The following is a 12,125-nucleotide window of genomic DNA, read 5'->3' as shown; positions in this document are numbered from 1 at the left end:
GAAAAGAAAAACACAACACTCGCACAACATATGTTAGAAAACAGTCACACAGCTGATCTTGCAAACGCCAGAATAATAGATGTAGAAAAGAGAGAGAGGACAAGATACACACTAGAGAGCCTTCGCATATTAGAGAATAGAAAAAGAACGATGAATACAAAAGAAGACACAGATGATATTGCGGCTACTTATTTATTATGTTTGTGACAAGAAAATCAGTATGACATGTGTACCAAACGATAATGGTACAATGCTCTAGCTTTTAAGTGTTTATGTTTTAGTGTTTATATGTTTATGTGTTTATATGTTAACAAATATACGTATATGAAAGTAAGTGTATATATTTGCTGCGTGATAAATTCAAATATTGAGACTTTATTAACTACATGTTCAATGTAACTTTTGTTCCTAATTGTTTTTGTTTGTATCTTCTTTTGTTTGTTGATTTAAAATAAAGATTGGCCCCTGAGGATGCTAAGGAGTTTAGCGAAACGTAGGGCAAAGCAGTGAAGAAAAAAACGTTGTTTTTACTTGCACTAATCACCAACTAGGCCAAAGAAGCTCATCATAATTAATAAAATTTACGAAGAAAATTGGCCAGAAAATAAGATATTATATTAAGTTAAATTTGACCATTTGAGCATTTTCGAATACAGCCAAATGCGCCGCGTAGGCGCTAGCTGTGCTAGGTTTACAATTTTCTCGCGTGTAAATGGGATGCTGTGGTGTGATTTGCAAGCACCACACAGAAATCAAACCAACATTTTGCAACATTTATTACGTTAACTGTAATTTTTTCGAATTACAAAGGTTGTATTTGGCTCTTTGCTTTTACTTACATTTTTTTTAATTATATTCTACCTTTGGAAAATAAAATAATATTGAATTAACTGACATTTTGCGCAGATGATGTCGATAAAAATACTTTAAAGTCGATACATATTTTCTCTTAATCACCGATGACCAGCTCATAGTTTATTTGAGCTCGCTTATTCAAACAAATTTCACAAAATTACCGCTCGCCAAGCAATTCTTTTATTAAAGAAAAACCTACGGTTAGATGAATAAAATTATTTTTTTCCTTATTATAATGTTGAATAACTTTGTCCACTTTGTAGGAGTTCAAACCTGGTGTCTATAAAAAAAGTCGCTGGTATCAAAATTAGGCCTTCCAAATCTAATGAAGCAACAAACAGCAAAATTTGTAAATTTAGGCAAGGCATCAAGTCACCTAATACCGCGACAAAGGGCAATCTATTTTAACAAACCACCATTTTGTAACAGGCCCTTTTGGCAAACTGTAAGACCTTATTGTACCCCATCTTAGCAGCGGATGCAAGATTAGGCAGAAAGCCTGGTCCTAATCATCAGTCTGCTAAGGGCAAGACACTTGCACAGAATATGCTCCACTATCTCCTCTTTCATTCTACATCTCCTACATGCCCTATCACTGGTCATAGCCAGTTTAAAAGCGTGCGATGTCAGCAGACAAATGACCTGTTAGAACACAAAACAGTAGTCTAGCGTCCTCTCAATTGAGGGATGGGGGAAACTTCGTTAGCTTTATGTCATAGACTCTGCACATAATCTTGGAAGCCTAGCAGCCCTACTTTTTGGCCAACACCTGCCACGCCTTCAGGATCATGGACCGGTCCAGCTCCAGTCTAATCACTTAGAGGGAAATTGGCACTTCTCTATTGGCATATCAACTGATTCCTTGCCTCATGAACAGAGAAAATTTATGTTTAAAACTTTTAAGAAAGTGCATTGCATACTGGTTTCAGTTCAAAAAGAGGAAAAAGAATTTAACACCTTCTTTATTTGAACTAACCCAGTAAGAGTGCACGTCAGTACAAGTATGTAGCAATTCCCGAGCTCTCCTGCACTCCGCAACCTTTCTTGAGGAAGGCCTGTGTGGTATATGCACCTTTATTACAGCCTGACTGTCAGTGTAACGATTCACTTATTTATTTACTAGATTGTTACCGATTTGTTGAGCTCGATCTCCGTGCAGACGACTGACGCGCCTACGCCTTTCTCCATCTTCGACCCACATATGTATGCAGCCGAGCGAACACTACTCTATAGGGGCTTCGAAGTTCATCTTAAAATGCAGATCCGGGATAATGCGTCCAAGTAAAGTGGATGCTATAATACTGTTTTTGAGGGCCTGCCCACAAACAACACCGTAACATAAAGCATGAAAATGAAAAGTGCTGCCGCTGGTGTAGTTCAAAGCGCCCCTGTCAAGCCGATCATTGATCGCCTGAATACACTTTCTTTTCTTTTAAGAATTGTTTTCTTCTCCATTGCTTTCCAGCAAATCAATAGGACGTAGAACTTTAACCCATGAGTAAGAGAAAGCGATACAACCCAGGTACATCCAAGCGAATCTTTTGCATGCATAAAATACCACGGTGACCTGCTTCGCTCTCTTCTCCACATTGAGGCGCCATGACAGCTTACTAGCGAGTATTATTCCAACGTATTTGGCGCTTTGCTTCACCTGACCCTCTAGGTCAGCTTAATCTTCGGAACCTTGTATTTCCTGGTGAAGAGTACCAGATCTATTATACTGCGTTGATACTAAGCCCCACTTCAGTTGCCCAAAGATGTATCTTCCGTAGTGGCAGGCCCACATTCCATTTGCTTAGTATCCTATTGATTACCAGTGACAATAGCAGTAGCGATAATTCGCACCTTTGCGGACTACCCCTGTTAACCGGTTTGTTAGTATCTTGCCTACCACATTGCGCCGCAACAATTCTGCGCAGCTCTGCATAGGGATTATCCAGTTCGAAATCACTATCGTCGTCATTCTGTATGAAATAGCTTGCTTAAAGCACAAACAGACGGCAACGTTGACAACAGGAATTAACTGCAGTTGATCCGGATTAAGTCCGAGCTAATCCGGATCAACGCTACCGTCTGTTTAAGCTTTTAGAGACATTTCTGTAGATCCCCGCTATGTCCAGAAATACCCTCACATCGAATTCTCTGCTATCCATAGCCGCCTCAATACACAACAACATTGTGTAGGGCGTTATCTACCAGTCTTCCCTTCGAGTAAGCGTGTTCCGCTTTTAGAGCATGTGCCCCGCAACGTTGTATTTCATGTATACGTCTATAAACCTCTCCAGGGTCGTTTGAAGAAACTATGCTACGCTAAAGGGTGTAAAGTTCTTTGTGTATGTGTGGCCACTTCTATCCACTTTTGGAAAAGAGACCAGATCAGCGTTCAAATATGTTGCGCAACCAGCCCCTGGTCTTTCTTCTGCAACTATACTGTGAAAAGGAAATCAAAGCTTATTCCAGACTTGAGGGCGTCACGTAAAATTTCGTATAAAATATGATTTTTGTTTTGTTTCGTCTAAAAAACTGTCATACGCTATAAAAAAACAGTACCAAAATAAAATCAGCAGAGGAAATTACATCGGTTGACAAGTGTCAAAATTTAAAAAAATCTTCATTTTCACAAAATATCAAACCAAGAACAAAAAATTTTACAGATTTTTAATAATTTGGAACTACCCGAAGCACTAATCGGCATCTGCAGCTGTAAACCCCCGGACAAAAGAGTAAGTTTGGATACTACAACGAAACAATATCGAAAAACAATTTTTTTCCTTTGCACAGCTTTTCTTCTAATAAACTTGAAAAACAAATTGCAATAAATTGGGTTGTGTTTGGTGTGCCTTGTCAAGATTGATGTCTTCAACGCGACGTTCACCGCGCCAACGCGACTTACAGGCCTTAGATCTACGCACCTACGATATCGGAGCAGAACGGCAGCTGCCACATGCGCAGGTAGGACGTTAAACGAGATATGTATGCTCGTGTATTTTTAATCCAATATTTGAAACAGTATTCAGTTAAAGATGCGCGCATGTCAGCAACGCCGCGGCCGCGGCCTACAACTCCGAAGCAACAATTGCAGCAGCCGAGGGCAGAATCAAGACTTGGGAAAGGAAATTCGGTGGGTAAAATGTTTACAATTTTTTTTTTTGTTTATGTAGAATTATGCACATACATATATCTCACAGAGTTCCGAGCAAAGCATTAACAAAGGCCTTAGTCGCAGCCAGACTATGATCGACTTGCCATCGCCGCGTGCCAATCCATTGAGGGTAAATATGTAGTAAATTGTGACCTGACGGTTTTTGTTTTCAGTTGTCCACAAAGTTGGTGACAACTGATTAACTCAACATTTTCAGCTTTGTCCCGGTTACGATCACTTTAGCGCTGAAGAGGAGGAAGTCAAGCAGTTTTATCGATCCCACGATCCGAGCATTGCATTTGACGAACTTGAGCTAGAACCACCGCGTCCGACTAGTCGACAAACAGCTCGCCTTTGCGCTGGCGCGCCACACAATAGCTCGCGTCCGCCTCGCAGTTCAAATGTTTCGCCGAATAATTACAACAGCAGGTCTCCAGATCAAAGCTCGCGTTTGCAAAATTTTTCTTCATTCTATCCACCCGGTGCAATGAGTGGGGTAAGCGAGTTTATTGTATGCTAAGTGTATGTAGGCCAGAGCTACATAGATGGTGTATCATCAGTTAAAAGATATTTTTGAGCGAACTCGCTTATAGCTTCGTATATTACCCAAACGAACATAGAGAGATCCTGTGCACACAACTCTTGCAGGGCAATTTTGGCTAAGATTTATTCCGGCCCGAAGGTGTTACAAAAAAAGCTCCCTTTCCAACTTTAATGATGAAAAGCTCTTTTGACAGAAAGCACTAGAGCATGTTCCAAATGTTTGGTCACGCTGCTCTAACAGTCGCAATGGACGAGCGAGGAAAACACTGGTGCACCATGCGGGAGATACGACGTTCGTATCTTAGGGCAGCGAAATTTTTTATTTTTTTAGATTGTATTGGTTTTTTTAGATTGACAGAAAAATAATTTGCTTTAATTTCATTTAATTTTTGTGTATTTGTTTTCTTTTTTTACTTTTATTTTTGATTTTTTAATTTAATTTACTTTTATTCTCTAAATTTTTCTGCATTAAAAAAAAAATAATAATTTCGTTTATTTTTTCCGCTCTTAATTTAATTTTCTTTTCATTTTTGGTGTTTATTGTTTTAATAAGAATTGTTTTATCCTATTTAATTTTTTGAAACTTAAGTTTTTCTCTTTTTTAATTTAATTTTTTTTAATTAATTTGTGTAATTTCGTTTAATTTTTAGAATTTTTTTACATTTTTTTGCCCTTTTTTTTTAGTTTATTTAAATTTTAGATACTTATTCTGTATATTTGTTTTCTTTTTGCTTTATTAATTTTTCTTTTTAAATTTAATTTGTTTTTAATTTTTAGATTTTATTGTTTCAAAAATAAAAATACTTTTTAATTTTTTTGTTTGATTTTAATATTTTAATTTTTTTTTAACAACAAATTGTTTTAATAATAATCCTTTTTATCACATTTAATTTAAAAGCTTAATTTTTTCTTTTTTATAATTTTTTTCAATGAAGCCTTTTTTATTTTTAGAAACTTATTTATTTTATTTTATTTTTTTCAATAATTTTCTTTTAATTTTTAGATTGTGTTGTTTTATTTGTTGTTGGGGTTAAAGTCGGCAAAGGTAGCATTAAAGACGAATCCGGTGAATGCGTGGGCAGAAGGGGAACTGACTCTCCCCGCTGGCATCACTGTGGGAGAGTGAGTGAGGACATACGTACAAATATATGTATATAGAAACCGAGCGAATATGCGTTATCATTTAGGACAGTTTACACTTTGGCTTCGGCCGCAGCCTATTTCTTTGCTTCATGAAGTTTCACTTCTTTCGCATTTAGGGTAAACACTCAGTTATTTTTTATGTGTCCAAAGTTATGCAGCTACAGAATTTCCACTTGCGAGGTGAATAAATTTGACGAAGCGAAGGAGCGCTAGTACAAGCGTTTTCGAGTTAAATTTTAGGTGTATTCACCAAACTTATTCGCTTTGCCAAATTTGTGCGAAAATTCCGATTACAAAAAAACTTCAATATTTCTTGTGTCTTCTTTGTTCTCTTCGAATTACTAGCCTGGTCATGATGCTACGGGCACTTCATATCCACCATCACCTCGACGTCATTCGGTAAATATGTATTTATCTCACAATTTCTTGCTAAAGAAATTAGCTAATTATGTTTTAAATATTTTAGTCTATGGAGCAGTATTCGAGCATACCACCAAGGCCACAGGTAATACCAATGCCGAATTTCCATTAGGCATTGAATTGACAAGAATCTTCTATTCAAAAAAATTATATGAGAAACCAGACTGTTTAATAGTCACTATTATTTAGTGCTGTAATAAAACAGATGTTTTCTCATCGCTATATTTGTTTATAAATAATGGCATGCATACTGTCTACATACGTGTCAATCCATGTCAAACCGACCAACGACCAACAAATTTTTTTATGCAATACCTCTAACATAAATAAAATAAACCGAAATTTTCAAAATTAACTTACAAATAAAAATTTGGAAAAATTAAAAAAAAAAACAATTCTGAAATTTATGAAATCATAAAAGCAAAAACTTGTCCAAATTTTTGGCTAAATTTTTTTTTTACACAAACCCTCTTACTGCACTTAAATCATCCTGAAAGCAAAGTGTATTTTATTAAGATATAGATAAATTTTTGAAGTACGAAAAAAAATTGCTAACTCAAACATACAAAAAAAATCTAAATGAAATAAAAATTTTGTAACATTAATTAATTTACATCCGATTTCACCAGCAAATTAAATGGAAAATGATTTTTTATTCTGTCAATTTCCATATAACATTCAAAAAATTTAAATTATTTTTCACTTAAATTGCTTTCGTGAAATTGGCTGTTGGAGTTTGCAAAAAAATTTGCTCACAATTAGAAATTCATATCTTTAAAAAAAAACTTTGAAATTTCAGAATATTTTAAGATCAGTTTTAAAGATTAGTTGTTTAAAAAAAAATTTCAATAATTTTTTGCTTAGAAATTTTTTTTATTTAAAGATCGGTTGGAGGTATTGTAAAAAAAATTCCACAAAATTTGTGTAAGTTATTTACTTAAAAAATTTTTTTAATTTCAAAATTATATATCTACATATGTTTTTGCGAAGTTTTTATACATAATTTTTTTCTTTGAAATTTGAATATTCAAAAACTATATTTTTTTTCTTTGTCAGTCGGAGATATTGTGTAAACAATTTCCAATTTTTGTAGAGTTTTTGGGACATTTAATAAAACAAACTTGCGAAATCACAGAAAAGTTCTTTTTCTCCAAAAATTTGTTATAATATATATAATATTTTTTGATAAAATAAAAGTTCTGAACACAATTCATCCAAATTAAAAATGGTCAATTCCAACCATGGTCGATTTGACATGGATTGACCCATATGTACATACATGCATATCACATTATTTATAAACTAAGACCGATTGATCCATATGTATTTAGGTACATATTTATAAGTGTAAAAAAATTATGACTTTTTATACCTTTTTAAGTCAACTATCTGCCCTTCTACGTCACCTTGGTTAATGCCGGTGGCACAATCATCGCCTATGAGACAGCCAACACCAACGCCAACATCCAATCGGGTTAGTATAAGTCAGTAAATTACCTGGTTTTATATGTTTACAATAATCAAACCGCCTATTTGTGTGAAAAAAATTACTAAATATTAATTCACTAAATATTTTAGATAGTCACTTTGTATTCATAGGGAATGTAAAAACATTTTATTCTCAAATATTTTCAGGATACTTCAAGCTTTCTATATGAGCCACCCAGACGTAACGATTATTCATCGCGAACGGTAATTATAATACGGAATTTGATATTTGAAAAAAAATCCCCTTTTTTACATGTCAAATTAAAAAATACCCACATTTACCTGTAGCCCATGAATAGCACACGCTATAGAGGTCTACCAGGGCAGCCCTTTAAGATGCCGGTAAATTTTACTAATTTAAGGAGCAAAAAATATTTTAAATATTTATTGCACATTTCACACGCTTAGGGCCTAGCACCACAAGCAATGGCTACGCAATGGATTACGCCACCAGGCAGGATGCCATTCCCATTTTTACAACAATCATCGTTGGGCCAGCCTAGGGATAATATTGTAAGCCCGTAGCTATTTTTCTACTATTCGTTTTTCAGTCATCTTGCTTTTTTACTTTCTTCAATTTCAAAACATTTTCAGCAACATAGCCATTGGGACCCATCATTACGTCCACCGGTATTTTACTTAATATAATAAATATATATGTACATATCAATATACTAATCGAAAATTATCTTTGCTCTAAAGGATATTGAACGACCCATGACGTACTCCCAAAAAGAAGAGGTATTTCACGCTAATATGGGCTTATTCCGACCCTCACCCATCCTGACTATTTATAACTATTTTTAAATGGTTTTTCAGCTTGCCTGCCCAACAGAAAGTCCGAATTTGCCTTGTGAGGGTGCCAAAAGCAATGAGGACAAGTTTACAGCACCACCACCGCGTTGTAGGGAACTTGATCCCGAAATTAGGAAGGTAGGCAATCTTCATATTGCATTTAAATATATAGATATCTGTGTGCGTCAATTAAAGCAATATTTTATTGGGTTTCCAAACGATAAATAATTTAAGATGCAAAAAATTTTTCAAGCAAAACATATTATTTTTTTTCTAATTCGAAGCCAAACCTTCTAAGGTCACTTAAGCTACTTTAATTGTTGGATACAGATATATGTATGTACTTATATGTAGCTTCAAATCCATTTAAATGAAATTCGTGTTCACACACAGAAACTATCCAGCAATTTGCCACCATTCAAAATACCACGCGGCTGTAAATATGAAACTGTGCCATTTCCGACCAAAGAAACATTCATTTTAAATCAAAAAACTCTTTACAGTGGAAGACGATTTCGTTTGCATTAAACGCCGCGAGCTGTGGGAGTCCTTAGTTAAAGATCAATATTGCCCAGGCGCCATACAAGCTACCATCGATGGCCATGTAAACTTCAATGCACTTGCCTACGATATTGTTTTTGGTGACTTTCGGCTGCCTGATTGCTTGCCGCACTTAGATCCGATTTCCCTGCTCGAAGCGTTCTTTATACGCATCAATTACGAACGCTGTCAAGTGAAAAAGTTGGAGGAATTAACTTATGCCAGTGCTGATCCAGATGATGAACAAAAAACTCCACCAACAAGTGTTGAGTATGTCAGCTGATTTGTAGTCGTAAATGCATTTTTAATCATTTCATTCGTATTTATGCACTGCCAGCTGTTCCATAATTGAGAAGTGTTTTAAGCACAAACATCCCACGGAGCTTAATGCAGCGATAGAGAAGCTTTTGATAGCAGAAAAACTACATGATTTTGACAAACCAGAACCGGTATGCAATTTCGGCAAATTTGTTGTTAAGTATTTCATTTAATGCGTTAGAAGTGGCGGTGAAAGCGTAAAGCTTTAGTTCTAATACATCGGTCGGGTCTGAATAACCACTTAAATTAGAAGCGAAGTTGACCAGCCGTAGCTTTCCTCGTGTGTCCGTTTAAGCCAGTGATATTCAGGGAGACAATTTTCTCTATGAGTGTCCACAGAAATTATATAGAACGTACACCAATGACGAGAGAGCTTTTGCTCTCTGCGTGTTTATATGAGACCCAGAGAAAACTCAAGGGAATTCGTCCGCCCTTCAATGTGGCCAGAGAGCTTTTACTCTGAGCTTATGCATATTCACAGATTCTCCAATCTTATTTTTTCCTCATCTCTGAGCCTGAGAAGTTTATCTGATCGTCACAGCATTAAAATCAACAGGAAGTTAGAGAGAACTTAACAAAATTTAAAAAGCTGCACGCGCGAGCCTATCAAGCGGTCGATTGTGATTTACAAAATAAAGCAGGCGATTTTTTTTTTTATAAACCGTACTTCGGAAAGCATTTGTAACTTTTCTATAGGTTTTACATATTTGTACAAAGCTAATTGGCAAAACTTTTTAAACTTTTATTTATATGGTCGCCGATAGAGTAAAAGCTGAAAGCTCAGAGTGAAAACTCGCTCGGGACATCATTGATCTAGAACTGCGACAACGGCAGAGAGGCTTTACTGCAGCGATGGGCAGAGAGAGCTTTTACTCTGCATGCGCCTACATAAAATGTATAGAAAGCTTAAAAGAGCTTTGCCCCCGCGCAAGGCAGTGGAATTTTGGTCATGATATAATCATTCAGATCATGGTGGTCGACTTTAAAGAAGCGCGTTTAGAGCAATTTAAGAACTCAATATATTTTAAAATAGAGTGTGAAATATTTTTTCTTTTAAATAAATAGGCACAGAGCAAAAGCTACATATCTCTAGCCCAACTCATAGGGTAAAAGCTCGTTAAAATCGTCACTGTGTCCATTTCCTAGGCTTATGTGAAACTGTTTTTTTTTAACTAAAATTTTATTCTAAAGGAGACTAGACTTTTTTAAATTCTTTAAACAAATAAGTTGAAAAATAAAAAGTTATAAAATATATACTATATAAATTTATTTACAGGAAATTCCATTAATGAATTTGACATTGGGTAAGTTAAGTACTGATTTGCCTGGTACACCCATAACCATACAAGCCTTCATGGGGACCACAAAACCGCGCGATCCAATTTGAAAGAAAAAATGCCTATGGCAATAAGTAATTGTTTTCAATAATATTTATATATGTACGTACATATGTATGTATGTATGTATAAACTTGCACATTTAAATAGTTATATTTTGCTATATGAATGTATGTTCCAAAAATAATATTGTTTTTGTAAAAAAATTAAATTAAATATGTAACGCGAATTACAATAAATTTCAAATATTTATGTTCATCACGAAGTGAATCAGACTTTGATTATTGTCTTAAGTTTAGTATCGAGCTCTCAATAAAAATCTCAAAAAAATGTACTTTATTCTTTCTGCCGCTTGAAAAAATAAGAGGCAAGCAAGGCATATCCAGTGGGTAGTGGCATTATGCAAAAACCACATTTACATATATTTTTTTGTTGCTCCCAGTAACTAAGATTCAAGCTTGATTTTCTAAAAAAATATTTAAATATAAAAATTTTAAGAATTGGTGGGACCATGATACAAAAAAGATGATAGTTCCATTGTCCCTTTTTCGTCGCCATATTCACAACCTGACAATTAAGTAGATTGTGACATTGTGACAACTGAAAGTATTTTAAATGTTTCGCGACTTTTTGAGATTCTTCGTATGTTTATCGATTTTTGGTAGCTGTCATAATCTATTAAAGCTTTCCGGTTTTTTTTTTATACTTGCGCGATTAATTTACACTTATTTTTTATGCATTTTTCAAGACCTTGAGATCGTCTGACTATTTTTTTTAATTTTTTCGAGACTTTTCGGGATTTTTTGAAGCTTTTTGGATTGTCGTGATCTATAGTGGCTTTTCAGCCAGATATCGTCTGACTATATTGTAAATTTTTTCGAGACTTCGGGATTTTTTTAAGCTTTTTGGATTGCCATGATTTATAGTGCCTTTTCAGGGTGTTAAGCCCAAAATACCATGAAAAGTCACGATCGATCATGACGGGATTTATTGACACTTCATTGGAGTTTTCAGGAATTTTTTGTGATCTTCATGAGCTTTTTCGAGGATCTCCGAATATTTTGGTACTTTATAAGCTTCTTGGGATTCTCGTGAAAAATTTAAGTAAGTCTGTGGAATTTATGTAGCACTTTTCGGGGTTTTTCTAATTTTTTTCGTTGATTTGTAGAATTTTCTATTTGGGATTTTTGGGACTTCTCAGTGTTTTTTTAGTTCTGCATCCCTTTTTAAAGTAAGGAGTTTTTAAACTAAGCTTTTTCATGGTGGTATTATGATTTAAATTTGCCATTACTTGTTCGCTATTAAAAAAAAATTATGTAAGTAAAAATTTTTCCTGCCTTAAATATTATCGATAAATTACTCGACTTCAAATCTATTCAACACTAGCTTCTTAAATTTGAAAACCATAAAAATTCAAAGTAAAAGAGAAACGTGTTTGACATTTTCGTATGCAGTTGTAAATATTTCAGAAGGCATAGTTTAATAAAATTTTATGGTGGAGAAGGGAAAAAATAAGAAACTCAAAATTCTAAATCATTAGTAAA

General features: G+C 34.8%; 1 protein-coding gene across 1 annotated transcript; it reads left to right on the top strand.

The window, feature by feature from the left end:
• The first annotated feature begins 3,708 nt into the window (after positions 1–3,708).
• Positions 3,709–10,631, top strand: LOC118747205. Its single transcript, XM_036481195.1, has 15 exons — positions 3,709–3,807; positions 3,866–3,976; positions 4,044–4,127; positions 4,215–4,493; positions 6,029–6,082; positions 6,150–6,188; positions 7,485–7,577; positions 7,739–7,795; positions 7,880–7,933; positions 8,000–8,104; positions 8,411–8,524; positions 8,780–8,822; positions 8,890–9,196; positions 9,264–9,375; positions 10,521–10,631. The coding sequence occupies exons 1-15, from the start codon at positions 3,709–3,711 to the stop codon at positions 10,629–10,631; spliced, it is 1,662 nt and encodes a 553-aa protein (XP_036337088.1).
• Positions 10,632–12,125: the final 1,494 nt, after the last annotated feature.

Source organism: Rhagoletis pomonella, unplaced genomic scaffold (genome assembly GCF_013731165.1).
Source record: "Rhagoletis pomonella isolate Grant_MI unplaced genomic scaffold, Rhpom_1.0 Rhpom_scaffold_00011, whole genome shotgun sequence".
NCBI lineage: Eukaryota > Metazoa > Arthropoda > Insecta > Diptera > Tephritidae > Rhagoletis > Rhagoletis pomonella.
This window is presented reverse-complemented; position numbering and strand designations above follow the sequence as displayed.

Excerpts from the sequence above, each read along its gene's own strand:
- LOC118747205 (XM_036481195.1), top strand. The coding sequence starts at position 3,709 with ATGTCTTCAACGCGACGTTCACCGCGCCAACGCGACTTACAGGCCTTA. Across the intron at positions 8,823-8,889 it reads ATTCAAAATACCACGCGGCT|TGGAAGACGATTTCGTTTGC; the intron begins GTAAATATGAAA and ends AACTCTTTACAG. Across the intron at positions 9,197-9,263 it reads ACTCCACCAACAAGTGTTGA|CTGTTCCATAATTGAGAAGT; the intron begins GTATGTCAGCTG and ends ATGCACTGCCAG.